This window comes from Phocoena sinus, chromosome 13 (genome assembly GCF_008692025.1).
Source record: "Phocoena sinus isolate mPhoSin1 chromosome 13, mPhoSin1.pri, whole genome shotgun sequence".
Taxonomy (NCBI): Eukaryota; Metazoa; Chordata; class Mammalia; order Artiodactyla; family Phocoenidae; genus Phocoena; species Phocoena sinus.
In genome coordinates, this window is record NC_045775.1 from 18206348 (window position 1) to 18230785 (window position 24438).

Below are 24438 nucleotides of genomic sequence, written 5' to 3' on the forward strand. Positions count from 1 at the left end.
TGCGTGCTTCTCTCTAGAAGGCTCTTTCTTGCCCCATGAATGAGAACTTGTGGTCTCCCTTGTGATACATTATCAGGCACTGATAATGCATCATAAGACAACTTGTGCATGTTCGTACCCAGCGAATGGGCTTTTTTTTATTTTTTTGCGGTACGCGGGCCTCTCACTGTTGCAGCCTCTCCAGTTGCGGAGCACAGGCTCCAGACGCGCAGGCTCAGCGGCCATGGCTCACGGGCCCAGCCGCTCCGCGGCATGTGGGATCCTCCCGGACCGGGGCACGAACCCGTGTTCCCTGCATTGGCAGGCGGACTCTCAACCACTGCGCCACCAGGGAAGCCCCAGCTAACGGGTTTGACCTGCACTTTAAGTGGCAGCCACAGTTTGGGTTGCATCTTCATTGACTTAAAGCCTATCCGTTGGTCACCAAGTGTATGCAAAATTGAAAAATGTCATGATTGACCAAGCATCCATGTCAAAGCCTACAGTTTGGGGAGGGTAAACCTGAGTGGCTTGAATTGTTAGATTTCTGATTAAGGGGGCAAAAAGAGGGGAGAAGATTATATAAATTCCCATGTTTGTAAGGGATGAGCCATAGTCTGGATGAAAGGTAGCTGTGAATTCCAAAGGAAGGTTGTGAAAAGATGTGCTTGACTGGAGCCAGTAGGGTATATAAGTTAGCTTTTGCTGCATAACAAGCACCCCAAACATCCCATAACAAACATCCCAGTTCTGTGGGCTGGTTGCCAGTTCTGGGCTGGGCTGATCCCTGCTGGGCTGTCTCCTTTGTCTGTGGTCAGCTGAACGGTGCCTAGTGGCTGGTGGATGATCTAGGATGGCCTCACTCACACAGTTGCAGCTTAGTGGACTGTCAGCCAAGATGTCTCCGTTCTTTGTGTGGCCTGTCATCCTCCACACAGCTGTCGCAGGCGTGTTCGCGTGAGGGTCTCAGGCCGCCGGGAGCAGCAAGCGGGCAAGGCTTGGTGCACAAGTGCCTTTCTAGCCTCTGCTTGAGGCACAGTTGCTAAAATCCTATTGGCCAAAGCAGTCACATGCCCAAGCCAGATTCAAGGAGTGGGCAAAACAAAAAACCCTGCCTCTGGCTAGAAGGTGCCACACCACGTTGCGAAGGGGCAGACATGCAAGGATGGGAAGCACATGTGGTCATTTTTGCCATATGCCCCCCAGTGTTGCCAGCACACTCGTTTAAACACAGTTATTCACACTCTAGCTTCCGGCCAAGGCTCGCATGCCGCAAACAGAAGGAACAGGATCAATCAGTCAGTCAATCTACATGGCCTGGTAGACAGAATCAACAGGGGACAGTTGTGACTTACACACACCTGGGTGACACACATGCCATCCACACCCAGAGCTGCCTAGGGAGGTCTGAAAGGAGACACCTGGCGTGGATTGTGTTGCCAGGGAGAAGGCAGTGCAGCTGGCCCCCAGGGAACCTTATAGGGTACTAGCCAGGACTTGGACCTTAGTCCCAAAGGTTCCAACGCTTGATCCCGTCACTGCCCCAGAGTTGGTGGGACTGGGACACTGCTGTTCCCGGGACATTCACAAGGACAGATGCTAACCTACTGATTCAGAATCAAAAATCCACCCCAAGGAGACCACTTTCATGGACTTTGCGCAGTGACTCTCTCCCTGTAAGAGTCCACACAAGAAAAGAAATTTAGACCAGAAGACTTCCTGATGAGCCTGAAATCAAGAAAGGGAGCCAGTTATAGGATGCACATATTCAGTAGCTGCAGATCAGACAGAGTCCTGGCTCTTTCTCCTTAAGAGGATAAATCCCGTGCCATTCCCCCAAAAGCCCTTGGAAAGGCCTCTTCTTAAATTAAATTAGGTTTTCTGCAAACAGCATCATTCAAGATGAACATAAATCTACTTCTTATTCAGTTTTAATGATTTTCCCTGTTTCATTTAATTACTCATGTTGCAATCAAACAATTTTTTTTTCATTGCAGAAGGACAGTATTTCAGCTACATTATGGGTTAAATAGGCTTTGGAGAACTAGCCTGGGAATCTCATCACCATTTATAACATTGTTTTTTTATAGGGAAAGTATGTTCCAAAACCTAAACAGCCAAATTACAAATGAACTTTCAGAACCCAACCCATTTTTAACTGGAAACTGTCTGTAATACTAAAAATAACTCAGGGAAACAAACATAAAAAGGAGAGTTGAATGCCCCTCGCCCCTCGGTATCATTTGTTCGCCATCAGCATCTACAGATTTAGTTTCGTTTCAGTGAGAATTTCCTCCAAACCCAGACAGACCCTATCCCTGTTTTATTCACTGTCATGACACAGGCAGCCACACTGGCTTTTGTCCTCCCAAAACATCATTGCCACTGAGAAGAGTCATGGTGGAGTCCCTGCAGAGCTACACTGTTGGAAAGTAGCAGATTATCAATGTTTCAACACTGCATTCGCTGCCCTAAAATGAAGGCTTAGGAGAACTCTCTGTGCAGCTCTGCTGCCGTGTCCACTGGTCCAGGTGTATTCATTTGCATCGGGAATCTGCATCTTTAGAACCCGTAGGCAGGAGACCTCATTTTCCTCCGGCAAATAAGTAGCCATGAGAACTCAGCAGAGCATCAGTATGCATTCAGAGACACCTTCCACATGCCTTTCCTTTTGATCAGGGTAGGGGTCCTGCCTTCCCAGTCTCCCCTCTCCTGATGCTTCATGGAGAAGACGGGTGAATACTTTGGACCCTCTGGCACCATGACAGGAGTCCTGGGAGCTGGGAAAGAAGCAAGGTGCCCACTCCGATCACAGAAGGCCAGTATTCAGCACGTCCCTCTCTTGACTTAAGCTGCTGGCTGATGCCTGCCATGGTCCCTTAAGAAAAACACTCTTCTGTCACCACATGAGCCTTTTCTTGCCAGACCTGCTCCGGAGGCCCAGACAGCTCAGTCAAGCTTGCTGTCCTCTCTTGCTCCCGGAAGGCCACAAGGGTTTCCCCATGGCCCCTCCCTGGGCTGCCAGCAAGTATAGTGCTTCTTGCCCTGCTCAACTCAGCCCCAGACTCTGGCATTGAATATGATCCAGACTCTTGACCTACTCCTTAAAGAATTCCTTCACCAGGTGAGAAGTGGCCGTAAAGCCATCAGGCTAGGGGATAGGAGGTAGGAGTAGGGAGGTAGAATGGCCAAGCCTGCAAGTGAGTCAGGCAGCCCTCACTGGGGGCATGCAGAAGCTGGAGAACCACTCCAGGCTTGACAAAACAACCTTCGAGGTCTGTCCTGGGCGTTGCTGGCTGTCTACCCAGCCTCAGTTCTGTTCAGGTGTCCATCACCTCCCATGCTTAGGGGAAGTGAACCCTAGTACCCACTGGGATTATGATGATTCAAAACCAGGCGTGGAGACGTAGAGAATGGACTTGAGGACACAGGGAGGGGGAAGGGTAAGCTGGGACGAAGTGAGAGAGTGGCATGGACATATATAACTACCAAATGTAAAATAGCTAGCTAGTGGGAAGCAGCCGCATAGCACAGGGAGATCAGCTGGGTGCTTTGTGACCACCTAGAGGGGTGGGATAGGGAGGGTGGGAGAGAGACGCAAGAGGGAGGAGATATGGGGATATATGTATGCATATGTATAGCTGACTCACTTTGTTATAAAGCAGAAACTAACACACCATTGTAAAGCAACTATACTCCAATAAAGATGTTAAAAAAAAAAAAAAAAAACCAGACATGGTAATCCCCTTCCCCTTCCCCATCATTGGTTTAGGAAGGGTCCCCAATTCTGGCCAGTGCAACATGAGGACAATCCTATCTGGGGGCTTTGGGAAAGGTTTTCTTGCTTCTAAGGAAGCGTCACAAGAAAGAAGAAATCCTTCTTCCTCTGGACACTGTCGTGTCTGGACTTGATGCCTTGAACTGCTACAAGCCTCAGGATGAAGCCAACACACAAGGAATAGAAAAAACAAGAGAATTCCAGAAATATGGAACTAGAGCCCTATGCTGCATCCCTACCTTCCTCTGGGCTTCTGTTACCTGAGATAATGCATTTACTGGTTGTATAAAAAAAATGATTTTTAAAACTGCCTCCACTGCACACACAGCTCCCAAGCTGGATGCCTTCTTCCATCTCCCGGACCTCACCCGGCACACTGACTTGCTAAAAATGGCTGCAGCAGCCTTTGTGAGTGCCGTCTACCTATTATTCGTTTATTTCAGCTCACTGCTGTGTACAAGGATTCTGCTCTCTATTGCTTCCCTGAATGCCGACCCCATTGGCGTAGCTTATGACCCTCACACTTCACGGGACCAGGTTTCTGTCCAAGGGAAATCCACCAACACACTGGAGTGCCTGAGCCATGGGTCATTTGAGAGCTTCACCCCCATCACCCACTTCAGCCACAATCCCCAAACATGAGAGGTGCTCTCATACCCCAGGGCCTCTGCACTTGCCACTGCCTCTTACCAGAATTTTCATTCCCTCTCTTGCCCGCCCAGAAATATTCCTGCTCATCCTACAACCGACACCCTAAATGTTAACACCTCTGTGGTGAAAAAAAATGCTATTATTTCTTTCTCTCCATGACACATTTCTTTATGTCCCTGTAAATAACTATAACATATGGTACTTATCCATTTATTAATATGTCTCCTTCTAGGCTGTGAAGTCCATAGGAATAAGGCATATGTGATACCAAGCATATAAAGTTTCTCAATAAGTGTTTGAGGACAGAATGAATAGATTTATGCATATGAATATTTATTCATTTATTTAGCACCTACTGTTGGGGTAGGGAGGATGAATGCCTTTGACGTCATCTTTACCTACGCCTATCTATGTGGTCGATGAGTCTTCAAAAAAGAGTAATTTCTGTGGGTGCCTATGATGAGGATGAAGTTGGGGCCTGCATGTGAGCCAGACTGAAGCCCTCATGGGCTCACTCTCGGGACCTGTGTACAGCTAACAAAGCCACACTGGCAGTACAGATTTTCCACATCGAGGCCTTTGCCCTAGGTCCTGCACCTCTTCCCATCTCTCCCAAAGCATCTGGAGTCACGGGATCACAACACCATCTCTCAACTATTAGTACCTCCTTGGGATTTTTCTCCCATTGGCCTGTAATTCTCTGCACCCTTTGCATTTGTTTATTTCATTTAAGGCACTTGTGTAGTCATTACTTAGTTCCAGACACTGCTCAACATTAACTTTTTAAATCCTCATCACAGCCCTCTGAGGTCGTTATGACAACCACCGCTTAGAATGAAAAAGACCAGGTGACTTACCCACAATCACTCAGCAGGGCTGGGACTCACCCCTGGGCAGTCCAGCTCCAGAGTCCAGGCATCTAGCTCGGACAGGCCCCACCCAGACAGTCCTCAGTGAAATCTGTTGAACGAGCAACTGGCTGAACATCTTCCCCAGGTGTTAGCGGCATCTTCTAAAGAGATAGTACGGGCTCCCCACTGAAGCAGCTGAGCTCATCGGCGTTTGAAACAACTGCAGATATCAGGCCCAAAGCGAGTGTAGGATTCCATCGTCTTGCCCCACACCTCCCAGATGTGACGGCCTGACCTCCTTCCCTTAACAGCCAGGCCATGTGGGAGGTGTAGACACTGCTCAGATACAGGATCTTGGGGACCACTGAGCCACAAGGCCACAACTTTCTCTCTTTCTCAGGGTTTCTTGTTTTGGTCCACAACACAATGCATGGCTGGTGTCCACATTTGTGGCTACGTTCAGACTGCTTTGGCTTGTTCCATCCCAGAAGGCCAGTCTAGATCATCACAGCTGCCCTCAGGTATTGCTGGATGGGCTTGGAGTAATACCTACACTCAAGGGGGCGCTCTGTCTTGTGGGTGCCTCAGGCGTTCCCCTGGATTTAAACCTAGGCTAAGCACTGGAGATGCCACAGAATCATGGGCTGACCCTTAATATCAGGCAGGATTGAAGCAGCCATGACTTGTGGCTGTCTCCCCTGTAAGCTCAGCACTGCTTTGGGGAACAGAAAGAAGCAGGAGGAGGTCACTGTTTGTTACCGTCCTCTTTCTGGGAGGCATTTCTCCCGGGAATGGGGGGAAAAGCCCCAGGCTGGGGTCAGGAGATGGCCTTCAAGGCCGGACTCTTAAGCTCTCCAAGACTCAGCTTCCTTATCTATAATCTGGACACAACAGGGTCCACTTCACTGGACTGTTGTGAGGTCCACATGAAATAGCAAAGCAAAAGTGCTTTATAAACATAAATGCTCTAATTCACAGAGACAGAAAGTAGATTGGAAGTTACCAGGGGCTGAGTGGAGGATGGAGAGTTATTGGTTAATGGGTACAGTTTCTGTCTGGGGTCACGAAAAAGTATTGGATTAGTGGTGACGGTTGCACAGCATTTTGAATGTCATGAATGCCACTGAATTGTATACTTAAAAATGGCAAAAATGGCCAATTTTATGTCATATATATTGGACCACAGTGAAAAAAAATAAAAATAAATAAATGCTCCGCGGTCAAAAGAGAGAGAGGAAGTATCTGTGGAAATCCAGGCAGAGCTGGCTCATCATGGAACTTCCTTTATTAAGAGAAATGGGAGTGCCAATCATGGTGGCTAGAATGGAGACCAATCAAATGATGGCACTTAAGGGCTTCCCTGGTGGCGTAGTGGTTGAGAGTCCGCCTGCCGATGCAGGGGACACGGGTTCGTGCCCCGGTCCGGGAAGATCCCACATGCCGCGGAGCGGCTGGGCCCGTGAGCCATGGCCGCTGAGCCTGAGCGTCCGGAGCCTGTGCTGCACAATGGGAGAGGCCACAACAGTGAGAGGCCCACGTACTGCAAAAAAAAAAAAAAAAAAAAAAATGATGGCACTTAAAACAGACCGACATGGGCTTGATTAAAATGTAGGGAAGAACCCCTGAGGAAAGGGCAGGAGGGCAGCCTGGGTGACGGCGGGGCTGGTGTCATGGAGGAGCCCTGTCCTGCCTCACACGGCAGCCTTGGGAAGATGCCGGCCCCCCAGCTGCAGCAGGTGACTGCCAAGCACAGCAGAAAGGCCAGGCCCTGGAGAAGGAAGGTCCTGGGGGATGCTGGAGCCATGGAGCGTGTATTTGTGGTCATTTTCTCCAGCACCCGAAGAGCCGGGGCTGCAGGTGAAGACTCAGCTGTGCTGTGTTCAGCAGCGGTTATAAATCTCGCCAGCAGCGAGGGTGCTCTCCACGCCAGACACACGGACCTCCCTGGCACAAGCGTGCACCTTCCCTCGTACACTCAGAAGCCATCCTAGGAAGCAACGCAGGACTGCTGGCCAGCCAGGGCCCTAGACGTGTCCTTGGAGTCGCTAATGTTTATAGAGCGCTCTCTGTGGGCCAGCCAGGGTTCTAAGTGTGTTCGCCCACGTTAACCCACTGCATCCCACAGCGATTGTACAAGGCGGGCGCCGTGATCATCCTCATTATATAACTCAGCAAGGTGGGCAGCGTTCAGGCTTACGCTGCAAGCCCACTGCCGTCCAGCTTCCTGCCTCCCCGTGATGCTGCCGTGATGTGGAGACCAGGCCTGTCGTGGGGCGGGAACAGCCCGGTTCCAATGGTGAGTGCGATCCTGGAAAGGGAGCAGAGGAGTGGGGGAGCCTCGAGCACCCGGCCAAGTGCTGGGGCCTGGCCCACCAACTGCTCTGCATGGGCACCTCCACTGCAGCCACGAGCAGACAGACACCCCACTGCCATCGCCTCATGAGTCAGGAACATGCTGAGGGTGTGATTTTTTGTTCGCTCACAATATTAGGCTGAGGAGAGGATATTGGGCAAAATATATTGTACCCATAATTCATGTTAACAGGAATTCGATAGTAGCACCTTGTTATCTGCTGAGATTAGAAGGGAATACTGTGAATGTTGTGTTATGAAGGCATTAATGAGGCGTATGAATTAGATTCCATTCCACCACATCGTGTTCCTTGTAAAAAATTGAGGAAGAAACTGGTGCTCAGAATTTGGGTTGATCCATCTTTGAGATCCCAGCCGTTCCCTCCACAGGCTGATGGGGCCGCCTTAATCTGACAGCTCACACAGCTATGGGGAAAGTCTGCGTGTGGCTGGTCCGAAGGCACCACGAAAGGAGAATTACACTTCTGAAAAGACTCTTCCTCCCAGCAGAAATCCGTAACTGTCACATCCAACACTAGACACTGGGTTTTTCTAGCAAAATCTTCCAGAGTCTAGATATTCTCTGTCCCTTTCCTCCAGTCCCTGGAACTCTGGCTTGGCAGCCGGGGCCCAGGTGGGCTCTGGTGGCACCACTGAGTCAGCAGCAGCCTTCCTACCCGATCTCGTGCCCGCCTCTAGCTGTCTTAGTGGCAGAGATCTGAACACCCATACATCCAGGGTCAGGCAGCCAGTCGAGCATCAGCCACTTCAGCCCTGGTGGAGTAAGCCCTGGCCAGCAGCACCCATCTCCCATGGGCCTCTCAGTCCTGCTCTGCCATCCCGAAAGATCCATCACCTGCTGGCTGTACCACCCCTGGTGTCTCCACATGGCCCTCTGAGAGATAAATGGGGCTTCCTGGCTAATGCCAAGTTCGATCATTTGCTATCAAAACCAAGAACTTGGCTTGGAGCAGTGGAGTGGCTGCCCCCAAGAAAAATCTGAAAGGAGAGTAGGGGAGGAAGCCCCGAGCACTTGCCCCAAGTGCAGAGCTGGGCAGAGCTGGTGGACATTCATCCCGTGTCTCTGGCTTTGTTCAGAAGCCCCTCCATAGCTGACCCTGCCCCATATAGGGACTCTGGGGGCTGAAGAAATTCTCCTGTGACCACTGCTACGTTTGTGGGCAGTTCTGAAGCAGCTGGTCACTGGTAAATGAGTGACTCCCCTTTATCATTAGTGGTGTTGTTTCAGGATTTCAAGTTTGACGTCTGTTGGATGGAGTGCCTGGGGGCGACTAGAGAAAGGAGGTGGATGTGCAAATGAAAGAGGCAGTCAGGGCCAGATGGTTTTTCACATGGAGCGTGAAATGGTCAGTTGGTTAGCCAACCACATTAATCATTCCTAGTCGGGACATCCGATGTATAAGCGCACCAGATATAGAAGTACTTGACACACCTCTGTGCCAGCATAGTGATGGGATAAGGAGCCCAGACTCCAGTTTCACACTGCCTGAGTTCGAATCCCGACTCTTCTGCTTTCTAGCTGTGTGATTTTTAGCAAGTTACTTACCCTCTCAGAGCCTGGTTTCCCCTTCTATTAAAAGGGATAATAATACAATCTACTTCATTGGGTTGTGGAGGAGATTAGATGAATTAGTAATGCAAGTGTCTGGTGTCTATTACACACCCTGTAGGCATGATCTGTTATTATGACCATGGTCTTCATTGTGTGGCCTCCCTTCTCTGTTTCTCTCCCTCTAGAATGTGGGTCCTTGAGACGAAAGATCCTGTCTTCTTAGGTTTTGCATTGCTAGCACCTCACACTGGCCTGCTATGTGCTCAGTAAATATGTGTTGAATTATTAAGTTGAATTGTTCGAAGAAGGTGTAGTCGTGGAAATTCGCTCGTTTTACAGAAAAGATAGTTGTGCACTTTTGAAAATCGTATTCCACCTTTCCACGGTCATATATTCTCATTTCAGAGGAGTGCCATGACTGCCTCTAGTTCTTCATGTGGCATCTCCATGATTGTAGTCAACAGCTACAAATAAATCAATGCGTTTTGAAATACACTAGCTCCTCACTGATTCAAGGGGTCCCAAAGCAGGGCATTTTACAAAGCAATTACTGTGCTTCCATGAAATGAAAACTCATCTCCTGCATTTGATGATCTCAAATCCAGAACCCTGTGCCCTGAATGGTCCTGGGCTTCAACCCACTTTCGGTTTGTGGGTGGTTGTGGTGACAGTTGTGTTTTTGTTGTGGTGGTGATTGTTCTTTTGTTTTTTAAACCATTTATGGAGGTCCAGGCACCATGCCAAGAGCTTAACATGTTTTGCCTCCGTTCTTACAACAACTCCACGTGGGCCCACCGTTATCCCCATTTTACACACAAGGAGACAGAGTTTCAGAGCCTGGGCAACTTGCTCATAAGTGCTAGAAATGGGATTTGAACTCAGACCTTTCTTACTTCAAAGCTCATGCCTCTGACTCCCAATCCTTTTCCCTGGATGTCTGCCCTTAGATATCTGCCAGGAGGCTTAAATATAAAATGCCCAGAATTAAACCCCACCTCCTCAGCCTCAAACTGGTTCCTACCTCTGGAACTCCTGGCTCAGGGCCAGGTCCACCACCTACACAGCTGTGTAAGCCACCGTGTCTCTCCCCCGCCATCTGCATCCCATCACCTCTCCTCACCATCCCCATCAATCACTGCCTATCAGGCCCACCTTCAGATGTTTCTCAAGTCCACTCATTTCCCTCAGTTTCCACTTCCACTGCCATAGTCCAGGCCACATCAAATCTCACCTGGGGAACAGAGACAGCCTCCCTGCCCATGTACCTGCCTCCAGTCCGCCCACTCCCTCTCATCCATTCGCGCCACCACTGCACATCTGATCTTGTCACACCTCTGCTTTTAAAAGTGCAATTAGGTCTTCCCTGGTGGTGCAGTGGTTGAGAGTCCACCTGCCGATGCAGGGGACACGGGTTCGTGCCCCGGTCCGGGAGGATCACACATGCCGCGGGGCGGCTGGGCCCGTGAGCCATGGCCGCTGAGCCTGTGCATCCGGAGCCTGTGCTCCACAACGGGAGAGGCCACAACAGTGAGAGGCCCGCGTACTGCAAAAAAAAAAAAAAAAGTGCAATTACCAGGAATTCCCTGGCAGTCCAGTGGTTAGGACCCGGTGCTTTCACTGCCCGTGCCGGGCCCTGTTCGGGGAACTAAGATCCCGCGAGCCACGAGGCACAGCATAAATAAATAAACAAATAAGAGTGTAGTTACCCCAAACTGGCCCTGAAGATAAAGTGGCTTAAGGCCCTTGGTGACCCTACCTCCACTCACCTCACCAAGCCTCGTCTCTCACGTCTGTACCTCCACCTGCCTGGTGTCCCACATTTCAACCCAGCATCATCTACAAGCCCCAACTCTGATGCAGGTGAGCTCGGCCAGGGCATGCATGTGGGCCTGTGGGACCAAGTGAGGAAAAGCACAAATTGGAAAGAACACAAGCCTTAAACTTAAAGATAGGCAGCCTTGGGCTCATATCATGGGTAAGTTGCTTAACCAATCTATAGCCTCATTTTCCTCATCTGTAAAATGGGGACAACAACAGTACTACCTTACAGGAGTTGTGTATGAATTTGGGAAATTACAGGTAAAAAAACCCTTGCCCATCACTGAGCAAACAGGAAGTGCTCAGTAAATGCTGGAGGTGGTAGTGACAGTGTGTAAAAGACGAGTTTAGTTTTACAGAGAAATTCCTGGGGGCTAATTTTTTTAGAGAAATGGACTCTCATCTGAGAAAATACAAAGTGTGAGCATTTAAACCCTGACATCTTGCTGGTTTCTCCCATGTTCTTCAGAGGGAGCCAGACACCTCTTGCCTCGTGGGGCAGCTTGAGTGAAACTCTGGCCTTTTAGTGTATGTGCTTGGTCCTCTCCTGGCCCCCAGCATCCGGCCTGTCTGCCTTCCCACATGCAGGACATTGCTGGAATTCTCCCTCCTGCAGTCATTCAGCAAATGTGCCCACTTTGTTTACTGAGATGGTTCTGTGGCCCAGCCATTTGGTATGGACTTTTGTGAAGGCAGTGTCCCTCCCATCGGGGCATCCCATTTGTGGTGAAGGACACACCAGTCACAGGCAGTGACAGCCCATCAGCGTCCCCCTGCAGCCACCCCTGCCTAGCTCAGCGCTGAGGGGCCGACAGCATCACCGTGCGTTTAAGCACTGGTGTTCGCCTTTGAAAAACCCTCCCAAGACACAAGCGCACTCATTAAGCGGGTTGAGTTCTGATGACCTAAAGGGTAGCTTGTCCCGCAGCCCCTCCTGTCCGAGTCCAGCCCTCAGGCCGCTGCCCCAGCCTCGCTTCCCTCAGATGCCCAGCCAGAGTCAGGGAACCAGAGGCCTCACTCAGAAGTAGCACCACCGCCTCCAGGCTCCCATCTCCTGCAATCTGCTCACCGGGGCGGGCCACAAAACGAGGAAGAAAACTCTTTTTTGACTGGAAGAATAGGGCTGCTGCTGTTTTATGGTGGTGTGGTTTACGGTTTTCAAACATTTTAATTAGTTTCATTTTTTAATATAAACGCACCCTGATGTTTTGCACAGGAAGGGCGCGGTTTTTAAAATCTCAGGAATAAAATAGGAAAGTGACACGTTGGCTGTTAAAGCGTCACACTCAGATGTGTTGTTATTATTGCTGTTATTTAACATTTCTAAGCACCAGCCCTGAGCCAGGAGTGGTGGTGGAGAATGGAGGGCGAGAAGGCCCGATGGTGCCTCCATCTCAGGGTGGTGACTTGGGGGGCTTCCTGGGGACTGGCAGTGGCTTTCACCGCTGCCTGAGCTGGCCCTGCCCCACAGGGAGCTTCTCGGGATGCCAGTCAGCCATCTGTCTTGTGATCTGAGAACACAGCTGGGGGACCTGGGCTTGGTGCCCCAAACCTGTGCTATGCTCACTTGTGAACCTGCCGAGATTTCCCAGCCCCGCCAGGTAGGGATTTGAGCTATATGTTAAGAACAGGCCTCCTCCGAAAAAGACCCATCTCATCTGTACAACATTTGAATCAATGAGAAAGCAGAGTTAGAAAGACAGGACTTTAATTTCAGGGCCCTGTCTGTGAAGTGGGTTGAATAGTAGCCCCCCAAATTGTACGTCCACCCAGAACCTCCGAATGTGGGCTTATTTGGAAACAGAGTCTTTATAGATGTAGTTAAGGTAAAGTTCTCAAGACAAGATCATCCTGGATCAGGGTGGGCTCTAAATTTAGCAATGAGTATCATTTCGAGAGAAAGGAAAGGGAGCTTTGACACTCGGAGGGGATGGCCGTGTGAAGACAGGCGGAGATTGGAGTGATGCTGCCACAAACCAAGGAATGCCCGTGGCCAGCAGAAGCTGGAAGAGATGAAAAAGCATTCTCCCTTAGAGTCTTCAGAAAGAGAGCGGCCTGCCAAAACCGTGCTTTTAGACTTCCGGCCTCCAGAACCGAGAAAGAATGCATTTCTGTCATTTAAACCACTCAGCTTGTGGTAATTTGTTGCGGCCGCCCTAGGAAACTACTACACTGCATGCAAGTCCCTCTTCCCCAGATCTCCTTAAAGAAAGCCCACCTGAGTGGGGGCTGGGTTCTTTGCGTAGTCTGCCCTTGATGCTCAGAGTTTAATCCCGGAGCAGGATGGCCTACTGACCTCCTCTCCGCCAAGTTGAAATGAAACACCATCACACCTTTTTCCTCAATGTCAAAAAATGTTTCGATAAGCTTTCTACTTACCACCCGCCTGCTGCCTGTAACATATGGGCTCCAATTTGGAAAACTTTCAAAGGGCAATTAAAGTGAGCCGCTCGGGCCCTCCTCCCCTTCACAACCTACGGCAGTGTCCCCTCGGAATCTGCAGGCAACGGGGCACATTGACGTGTGTTGGCGTCTACAAAATAGGTACGGATGTGTGAGCGCGGGGCGAGACTTTCACTGTGGCCTCCATGTAATGTGAGCCTGCGTCGGGTCTCTTGTTTAGCTGGAGCAAGAAAATGGGAATGGACAGGCTCTGCTGGTTATTCCTCTGGAAGATCAAGCTCAAGGAGCCATCAAGGAAATTCTTTAAATCAAAAAACTACACCAGTCAAATAAAAGCTCCAAGTGCTAACCGCTCCCCTCTTGTTACCAACTTTAGTTCAGAAGAAAATTCTCTTTGCTGCCATCTCTGCTCCTCCTTATCTCATTGTAATTGAAAGGAGAAGAATTTGCCGGAGCCGTGGTCTCAGCCACTCCTCATCTTCAAAGGTGGCACTTGGACCGTGTTATTTCTGGCAGATCATTTTACACAACTACAGGAAAGTGCTATAATCCAAGTAATCCAAGGTGGGACCTCCTTGGGCAGAAGACCTCTCCAAACCCATTTACCTGCTTAGACCCAAATGCAAGCTGTGGCTTATGGGCCTGTTTCAGAAGGCAAGAGATCCCCAGATCATCAGCCTAGCGGGCATGTTCTGTGTCTTTTCTCCAGCTGTTCCCGTGAATCTGGGTATAAAATGAGATTGCAACCAAGCTGTTGCTGGCAGCCTAAAGCCCGTAGTGGGGCAGGCGTCACTGCTGCTCCAAGGATATTTATTCTTCAGCCCCTCGGGGATCGGAAGCAGAGCTTTGCTCTCTGGAAGTTAGGGTGGCAGGAACTCTGGGAGTAGAGAACCTACGTTTGGGAAGCATTGGCTCTGCCCAGGGGTGTTCACACTGGTATCTTGTGTCTGGGAAGTGATTTAACGGACTCAGGTTTAATTTCTTTGGAGGAACATCTGAACCATTTCGGCTAATCACGTCCCTCCAAGCCTGTGGTGACACTGCAATTCCAGACGGGCAGTGCTGGAGGCACAGAGGCTGGGGGATGACCGTGGGGACAGAGGGAGTCAAGGGTGATACCACTTGGTGTGGAAAGTTATACTTGGCCTCAAACAAAGAGATTAAGTGGAAGATGCAGACGGTGGTGCCAGACCCCACTGTAGGAAATGGCCGTCAGTGGGCACAGATGTGCAGAGGGAGGACAGGGTTCCTCAGGAAGGCCAAACAAATGAATGGATGGGCTCTGTTTGCCTCGTCTGCCAGAGACTGCTCCGAAAAACGGGGCTGTTAAAGATCAGGACGTTTCGGGCTTCCCTGGTGGCGCAGTGGTTGAGAGTCCGCCTGCCGATGCAGGGGACACGGGTTCGTGCCCCGGTCCGGGAGGATCCCACATGCCGCAGAGCGGCTGGGCCCGTGAGCCATGGCCGCTGAGCCTGCGCGTCCGGAGCCTGTGCTCCGCAGCGGGAGAGGCCACGGCAGTGAGAGGCCCGCGTACCGCAAAAAAAAAAAAAAAAAAAAAAAAGATCAGGACGTTTCTCCCAAGCTCTCAGCAACATGGCAGCTGAAATCAGTATAATAAAGGAGATAGATTCCAGGAGGTGGAATCCGTTACTGAAAGATTCTTGGACTCTGGCAATGGCTGCAGCTCACTGCTAACCGGGAGACTTATGTGACAGGATTATCAGTGGTATTAAGCACATTTAGAAGAGAGGATTATACCTATTTCTGGGTCAGTTGCATGCCACCAGGCTCCGGTCTGGCCAGCATGTTAACAGATAGACTGCCGGCTGCACGAAGGTGAAATAGATATTTGCACAGTCACAAGAAGAGGGGAGACTCAGGTGACAAGTTTAATGCTGGGTGGTTAGTTCAAATCCAAGGGAAGGATCTGGTTTGGGGTCTCTGTCCAACCTGAGGAAGCTCCATTTCCACGTCCTCCCTCTCTTCCCCCCCTCCCCAGCACCACCCACACCCCTGGTGGCTTCCCCAGACCTATGGCTCGGTGAACGCCCTCACTGAGAGGAGGGGACCACTCCTAACTGGAGACAGGAGGGCGGAGTCGGGAGGCAGCGAGGGGTGACAGGAGAGAGGCTGTGCCCAAGCCACCAGCCACCCTCCCAGAAGGGGAATTTTACGCACTGACCGACTCTTCTCAGGAGGTTGAGGCACACTTTACTTGGCTTCCTTGGTTAAGAGCTTCTTCAGAGCTTCTAGACACGCTGAGCAGGAACCACAGTGCAAAACTGCCGCAGTTTAACAGGGCATCTAATTAAAAGGAGTGACATGAAGGGCCTTTTCTTCCTACTCTGGGTTTTGCTTCTTTCTGTGCAGGGTTCAAAAGTCTGACAATCTGTCTCCACAGGAGAGAGATTACAGTTAGACCTGGCAAAGCTCTGGAGAATATGCTGTTGGGAGCAGTTTCTCGGTGGCCTTTCGGAGGGCGGCTGTGATGTGGCCTGATGGGTCCTCCCGTCTCGGATGTTAAAGCCCAGCCGGGAGCCAGGACTGTGCAGGATGCAAGTTGTCTAGGGGTGCCCACACCCCGCCCTGCTCCATCTCACGGATTGCCCAGTCACCCTTGAAGTTATAAACAGAGCTTAAATTGAATTTGACCTCAGAAAACATTACTTCTCAAAAATTGTGCTAAAATATACGCCAACATAAAATTCACCATTTTCAAGCGCACACAATTCAGCAGCATTCAGTACAGTCATGGGGTTTTGCAACCATCATAATTATCCAGCTCCAGAACATTTGCATCACCCCAGAAGGAAACCCAGGCCCATTCGGCAGGCACTCCCCATCCCCCGGCTCCCTGAACGCACTACTTTTTTTAAGTAAGGGTAAGGTAATAGGATGGCCTCACAGAATGTCCACCTGCCGACACGGTGGGGGGAAGGAGGGCCTTGTGCTTGGGTGCCCCTCCCCTCCCGGAGGCCGCCTGCTGCACTGCCTTAGCACACCCCGGAGCGCATTTCAGTGGTCTAAACTCTCTCCTGCCCCCTCGGGCGCTGTCAGCGTCTAGCTGCTCTCTGTGACCTCGGCGTCTGGCATAGCAGCTAGCACATAGCAAGCCTCGGCAACATTTGTCGGACAGAAGGATATAAAAACCAGTAATTCGGTAGCCGATATGCTGCTTTTTATTGTTTGGGGACATAACTCTTTGTCCTCCACTTGTCAGACTTTTGAACCCTGCACAGAAAGAAGCAAAACCCAGAGTAGGAAGAAAAGGCCCTTCGTGTCACTCCTTTTAATTAGATGCCCTGTTAAATTGCAGCAGTTTTGCACTGTGGTTCCTGCTCAGCATGTCTAGAAGCTCTGAAGAAGCTCTTAACCAAGGAAGCCAGGAGTTCATTTTGTTCTTTTTTTCCTTATTTTCTTTCGAAGACCAATTACTTTTTTTAGACATTTTGCTTTTTGCCTGTGCCATGCGTTGAGATTTGTGTATATAACAATGCTCCTTTCACAAAGGAGGTTAGTGTGGTGTAGTGGAATCCCCAGGGCCCCCCACTAATCACTTTTGATGGAGTAAGACTTGGAGAATCTATTATTTTGCCTCATAGTCCAAAGAAATGCGCTGTTCTCTCGCCCTCTTACATGGAAAAGTAAGCCACCGGGAGAGCACGGCTCCGGCCCCCTCCTCCGCAGCCTCCCTGGGCCACCGCCGAGCCCCCCTCCGCTCTCTGGTGGGACCTGGAAAGATCAGAGGAACAGATGACAGTGCTCGGCGCCCATTTGTCACTCCATCGGAGGGAACCAGTTGCAGTGTTAACAGTCAGGCCTGGTCCTGTGTTTCATGAATATTTTAGAATGTTTGCTGGCAGAATTCTGACTGCGCCATGTCCTCCTCCACGTACGTGTCACCCATATTCCAGCGTTGAATCGGAGCTTTGGGGGAAGGAAGCGCCACTTCTCCACTCGTCGCCTTTATTATCCTGAAACATGCCGGCTAAGCGGTTCCGTGTCCCGAGTCTGAAATCCGAGTGGTCTTTCTCGTTCTGGCACCACCCTGAATCCAGACACGAGGGCAGGGAGAGCGGTTTCATTTTTCTTGACCGAAAATTTAGGGGCTAGAGAAGGAACAGCCCATGTGCTGGCGCCGTTGTAACATTCTTCTGGTGTCTTCCAGCCTGTCCTTCTGTGGTGGTTTGTTTCTGCAAAGCCCCTCATCCCAGCCCTCCCCCGTCCTCCAACCCCACCTGGGCCCCCCTCCTCCTCCGGCCACTCTCCCCAGAGACCTCAGGTGGTGCTGGATGTCCTAGTCTCCAGCACGCACTTCCGGCTTGTCCTGTCCCCTCTGTGGGGACCCAGTGGCCGGGCCTGCCCCTCCTTCTGGCCTCCCCTCCTCCTAGCCTGGCACAGAGCGGGATGCCAAGTGGGTCTTGGGAGGGAGGCTGAGTTGGTAAGAGGCCACAAGAGGCCCGGGCCTCTGCCTTCGCCGGGTGGGAAAGCACACCCGCCCGCCGGGGAGCAGACCAAGGAGGCAGAGTCACGGGGTCTCAGCACCGCTCATCAGCTTCAACCACCCGCGTCCCGCCAGCCGCCAGGCCGGAGTGCCACAGGGTGCTCCCGACCCACACCTGCCTCTCCACCTGGGCCCTGGAGACACATGCTCCTGCCATAGGCGGGTCCGGTTCCCCGTCTAGGTGGTTTCTTCCTGCACACAGTGACAGTGGTACCTCTGGGTGATATTCGTGACCAGTCCTGCTGGGGTTCTCTGGTGATAGAAGCTGTCGTCATGGAGCTGTTTTTCGGAGAGATGGAGCAACGGCCTCTGTCCTTTGCTAGTGGTCACACAGACTCCCACTTGTGAACAAAATGATACCATGTATGCCGAGTGTCTCCACGCCCCTGATATGCAGGAACACTCTGACTCCCAAATTCCTGACAGGCCTCCGTCCAAGAGGCTCCCCGCTGCATCCATGGCAGGCGCACACTGTTTGTGAGACCAGTCACCATGCTCGGTGCCTGCCGGTGTGGGGCAGCCTGACGCCTGGCGACCAGTCAGCAGAGATGTCTGCTGAGGGCCCTCTAGGTGCCAGCCAGAGCCCAGTCCTCAGTGGGGCTCCACACTGGGCACCTCGGGGATGCGTCCGACTTGGACCCTGCCCACAGTGGAGCCCAGCTTGGGGTCAGGACACTGTGCCCCAGGATGGATAAGTTCAGACGCTGGTCCTCCCGGCCTCAAACTGTCCTCCTCACTTACGCACCCACCCTAACCCTCCGTGCAGGGGTCTGTCTCCTGCGACATGCATGCTCCTCCCGGCCCAGGGCCCTCTCATTCATCCTTAACGCCCTCACACCCAGTGGGTTTGACACGTTGAAGGTGCTCCATAAATGTCTGTTAATTTAATGTAATCAAATCGCTGAATTGAGGCAGAAAAGGGCCTGGTGGGCGGCCTGTGTGCTCCTCTCTTTGGACCCAAGCCGCAGGAATGGAGAGAGGGCCTGACCTGCCATCTGAAGACCCTACACCTCCCTTAGTGAAGGCAATATTGATTCTGCTGTTTGCTTTGCAAGGAAGCCGTCTCCACTGGGACAGCCAGACCTAGTACAAGTGAGATGGAAACTCGGAAGGAGGCAGCGCGCTTGCAGCTGGTCTATTAACAGGGCGGCCCGGGCGTGGCGTGGCAGAGGTGAGGCCCCGCGCCAGTGGGGTGGCCCTGGAGCTGTGGGCCTTGCAGGGTTACTCTGAAATCCCACCCACCCACCGCCCTCAGCTCGGCTCCGCTCTGCACTGCTGCAGACAGAGATGGGGAACGCGGCAGCGGCGACCCAGTTCGCTTGAAGCGGGAGCCCAGTTCTGAGCGGCCTTGGTGCAGGACTCCAGTGAAGGACTCCTAAAGCCCTGCCTGGACACAGCTCGAGGGTCAGCAGACAGAAGGCACATTTGAGACCTACAGGGAAACAAGCTTTTCTTTTTTGCTTCAGAGGAAAATTTGACTTGAGGAAAGCAGGCCAGCCCAGCAGCCATCTGGATGCTACACAGCCCAGAAGCCAAATCCAGTACTCTCATTTCCCAGAGAAGTCCTCAGAGGAGCCTTCCCAGATACTGGGGCTTGATGAACTTTAAAATGGGTGCTAGTGTCGGCAGTTCAGGACAGATGAGGCTGCCATGTACAGCTGCACAAGCTGTGCACTGAACAACTGTGGACTTCCATTCTGGGTCCTGCCATATTGTGAGAACTTGCAAGGGAACACAGCTGGCAGTGTGGAATAGCCCAGCTGGCTGTTTTGAAGGAGGCTGCTAGAATACCAAGAAATGGAGCAGCTAGCAGAGCCAGAAGGCCCAGTGTTCCAACCTCTCACTTTACAAACAAAAATAGAGGCCTGGGGAGGGAAGGGACTTGACCAAGGTGGCACATCATCTATGGCAGAGCTAACTGTATGGCTGGGCCTCCTGGCCCCCAGGCCCCTCCTGCCTCTCATCACCTTTTCTGTTTGATTCCTCTTATAATTTACCTTCCTTGGTACCAGAGAAGGATGCAGCCTTGAAGGAAGATCACCTTCCGGAGTTTTCTGCAGCGTTCTACATTTTCTCGAAGGCCCTAGGCTGGGCTGGCCCTGCTGCCTTCTCTGTTCAGGCTTTGGCCCATATGTTTTGTCCATTTCACGCTCCCCCTCCAGCTCTCCCCAGATTGTTTCCTGTAGGTTTCGGGTTTTATTTTTTGCATCTGCCACCGCCAAAATATGTGGGTTGATGTTCAAGATCTTAAAACTCAGGGAGCCTTTGGAGCAATAAATTCCATCCAACTCCAGGCATCCTGCCCAAGCTCAGCGTTCCTCTCCAGACTTATGTGAGGCCCAAGGGGTGGCCAAGAGCGTGCTAAGATCACCACCCACAGGGAGGTCACTTTCCATCCCTACACTGCAGGGCAGCATCCGAGGTCCAGGCTGCCTAGAAAGAGGGTCCCAAGTAGCCCTCCTAGGACCTGATGCCTTCAATTCCCAGACCCAGAGCTAGGCTAGGAGGGTACAACCCTGAGTTAGCGGCAAATCAAGGCATCCTTGATTCAGTGGTGTTGGGAGTGAGGCCAACCAGTGGAGACTAACTTATTCATTCACTCACTAATAAACAAATATTTATTTAGCACCTATTGTGTGCCTCATCAAAACAAACATCCCCGCCTTCGTGGAGCTTACATGCTAATGGATGGAGACAGATCGTCAAAGGAATAAGTAAATGTCAGATGGTGAAAAGTGCTCCAGAGAAATAAAACAGAGAAGTAAGTCAGAGAGTGCCAGGGTGGAGAGGGAGGTGTGCTGCCGTTTGAAAATCCTGTTTAGGTGACCTTTGAGCGAAGACCTGAAGAAGGTGGGTGAGGAGCCACAGCGGGAGGGTGGGGCAAGAACGTTCCAGGCAGAGGGATGAAAAAGTGGAGGTGCACCTGACCTGTGCAGGGAACGTGTGAGAGACCGCCACTCGCGGGGCATTTGGACCAGACCCCTCTGGCCACCCCGTGAGGGAGTGGACTGAAAGGACTAGGGCAGAGCCAGGACACAGCTCCGAAGGTCTCACATGCCCTCCCACCTCCAGGCCAGCCCTCTCTCTGGGGTCGCCGTCCATACAGCCAGCTGCTTTCTGGACCAAGCCTTGGGTACCCGTGAACACCTCAGCCTCACTTCCTGCAGCCCTCCAGCTCTCAGCCCCCGGCTGGGCTTCCGGACTCAGACCCCCACGTCCAGCCCAGTATCATCCCTGACTCCTTCCTCACCCTTCTCCCGACAGCCCATGACTAATCACCATCAACCTCCGTGTTAAACTATCCCTGTCATCCGTCCCCTCCTCTCCATCCCCAAGGCCATGGTGCCAGCCAAGCCCCTAACCCAGACTCCCCTGGGTCACAGGCCTCCAAATGGCCTCCCAGCATCCCACCCCTGCCCCCCCAGCATGTCCCCTCACCCTCACCCTCTCCCGGGGTAAAACCGCCTCCTCGTTGGGCTCCAGCCCCATCTGCCGATCTGCACCCTCCACCCCACCTGCTGGGTGGCCACCTGCGAGCGGAGCGGCGGGTTCTCAGTGCAGGTTCATCCCAGCCTTTGCCCTCACGCCTTCCTCTTCCTGAAGCGCCCCCATCACCTCTCCCACCTGGGAAGCGTTCCCTCATCTCCCAAAACCTGGCCCTATCGTTCCTCCCCTGAGTCTTCCTGGCCAACCTCTGCCACCCCTGAAAGTGGGACTGACCTTCCCCTCCTCTCTGTCTCCTGAGAGGTCCTTGGTAAGGGTCAAATGGAGAAATGAGGACCCTTCACTGTCCCCCAACTTCCTCTTTCAGCACCTGGCCACTCTAGCCTCAGAGCTGTCCTGGGCCCACAGGGCTGGGCGCACTGCAGGTGTGCAGGAACCGTTGGGCTGGTGAGTGGGCCTTTCTTGAGCACCTCTTGAGGCAGCCGGTGCTCGCTCACTGCTGCGGAAGGAGAGGCGTTAGAGTGGCCCCTGGGGAGAGGGTCCCATCCTCGTCAGGGACAGTGATCCCACCTGGCGTGTGGCAGCCATAGCTTCGCAAAGAGACACGGCCAGGAGCTCGGGAGGGTGTTAGGAGCCCGGGGCATTAGGCTGCATGATGGCAGCTCTAGGGACAGAGGGGAGCAGGAATGGAGAGGTGGGGTCCTTTAGTCCCAGGGAATTGATTCCCACACCGAGCCCCAGGCTGCCCACCCGAAGCTCCAGGTCACTTTGACCCAAAGTCCCAGAAGTCCTGGAAGCTGAGCCCAGTGTCTCTGAGCTCAGCCCCCGGGAGCTGTCATTGGTGCTATAGGGCAGGGGCACAGGCACGTTCTGACCTGGGGGAGCAGGGCAGGGGCTGGTAGGTAAGCCCCCCAGGAAGCGGCTCAGGTTCCACGTGGCGACAAGCCCCCCTCTTAAGGAGCACGGAGATCCGTTCCGGGCCCTGCCAGGCTGGCTGCAGCCCGGTGTGCCCTAAGGTCAGCCTTTGCTTTGCTAAAATAGACATGTTAGCAGGAATAATCAATCCCCTTTCCAGAGTGGACATGCCAGGGATGTAGCTTATCTGCCCAGAAAAGAAGGAAGAACAGAGAGCTCGAGGTGACCTTGCTGTTTCTCAGGGACAGCCAAGAACACAAGATTCTGCAGGAATCTTTTGGGAGAAAGGGACCATCTTCTGGCCCCCAAAGGGCTTTGTGTGGGAGCCTCCCTGACCTTCTGCAAGTAAGCCAGTGGCCCTGCCCTGCTGGCACGCTGGTCCAGGACTTTATACCTGACCAGGAAGCTTTTTTTAAGGAAATTTTCACCATTTGGTTTTTGTAAGTTTTTTTAAAAGGCTATTTTCCCCACTACCCCACTGCTTCTCTCAGGGACCTTCTCTGCTCAAGTGCTGTGGCTTTCTTTGTCTTTGTGTCCATCATGGAGTCACAAAGAAGTTAGCAAGCAGGATCTGGAGGGGATCTTGAATGCCCTGGTTGAATTGGAGTGGGCCACACACGTCCCGTGGGAGGGAGGGTCTCCCCCAGGCCCCCAGGTGTACTTGGCAGGGATGGAGAACCTCTCAGTTATCAGGGTACCTGGTCTGGTGGCTTGTTGACAGTTTGGTGATTTCTAATGAAATTCAAAAGTAGAGAAAGGGCTTCCGTGGTGGCGCAGTGGTTGAGAGTCCGCCTGCCAATGCAGGGGACACGGGTTCGTGCCCCAGTCCGGGAAGATCCCACATGCCGCGGAGTGGCTGGGCCTGTGAGCCATGGCCGCTGAGCCTCCGCGTCCGGAGCCTGTGCTCCGCAACGGGAGAGGCCACAACAGTAAGAGGCCCATGTACCGCAAAATAAAAAAAAAGAAAAAAAAAGTAGAGAAAATCTGTCATTTATCCCAGTGTTTTGTTTACAAAGCCTGGATGGTTTGGAGCCATTCAGACACTGAAGGACTTGGGTTGGATTTTCCCCTTCTTTTCCACCAGGAACAGTGTGTCATATCAGAAGAGTGAACAGGGCTGTCTGCTTTGAATAGTTCCACGGGGCTTTCACTCTCTCTGAGGCCCCATCGCCGCAGGGTGCTGGTGATTCTTGGTCCCCTTGGATAGCAGGGTGTGCGGGTCCCTCTTTCCCATGGGATGGCCTCTCCACCCCTTTGGGGCAGCAGTGACCCCTTTGGGGCAGCAGTGACCCCTCAGGGGGCGTGGAGTCAGGACCAGAGTCCTGTTTACTAGGCAGGTCCAGTGAACCTTCCTTTTCATCTCCTCCCTCCCCGCTGAGAGGTCCCCAGCTACACAAGAACACCAGCCTGGAGCAGGGTTCTGCCCCTTTCCCTGCTGCCACTTCCTGCGAGCTTTTATGCCTCACCTGCCCTGCCTGTCACTCTGAATAACCATCCCTGCGCTGTCTCCCTCGCTGGGTAGTTAGGAGCCTAAAATGAGAGGCTGGGTGTGACAGGCCTTGGAGGCAGGACAAAAATGCAAAGGGTGTCTCTACGTTTGTTATACAGCAGTGGTTGAAAGTTTCTGCCCGGCACGTTGCCCTGCAGCTTCCTGGGCTGGCCTTATCTGGGAGCCCAGGGAGCCGCAGGCTTCATGGATGGAGCAGCAGTTTCATGGTAAAGCCAGGCGCTGGGCTGTCAAGGGGGGTAAGTGCACAATCTGGCACTGATCGGCATTTTCCTAAGTCAGAGGCCGTCCACAGTCTTCCTGCCCAGCTCCTCCAGGCCTTGGAATGGTTCCCACCTGGGCCCAGGAGCAGGGGCGTTTCATTCCCCCCCGGAAGATGTGTGCCCCAAACACTCGGGCATGCACCCCCAGGCAGCCCCGGTGCCATTCTGTGCTGACCCTTTTCATCGCCTTTCTGTAAACACGTTAAAAATTGCCTTTCTGAGATTCAGTTTTCCACCCCTCTTGCAATTTTCTGGCCTCCCCTGAGTTCAGCCTTGAGGATTGAAATTCTTTCTCCTGGTCTCCATGAGGAATTGGTGGAACAGAAAAAGCAGGAAATTAATGTCCCAGCCTCAAGGCTCCACACAGCATTAGATGGAATTAAAGGAGAATAATGAGTCG

The 24438-nt window shown here is 52.2% G+C and overlaps 1 protein-coding gene across 1 annotated transcript in view; it reads left to right on the top strand.

Annotated features, from left to right (window-relative positions):
* The window catches only part of LOC116763985, a 192297-nt gene extending 176404 nt beyond the window's left edge, over positions 1–15893 (top strand). The window contains exon 5 of the mRNA XM_032652227.1: positions 15807–15893. Coding sequence (XP_032508118.1) covers positions 15807–15824 — 18 coding nt within the window. The 3' untranslated portion in view covers positions 15825–15893. The remainder of the gene's footprint in view (positions 1–15806) is intronic.
* Positions 15894–24438: the final 8545 nt, after the last annotated feature.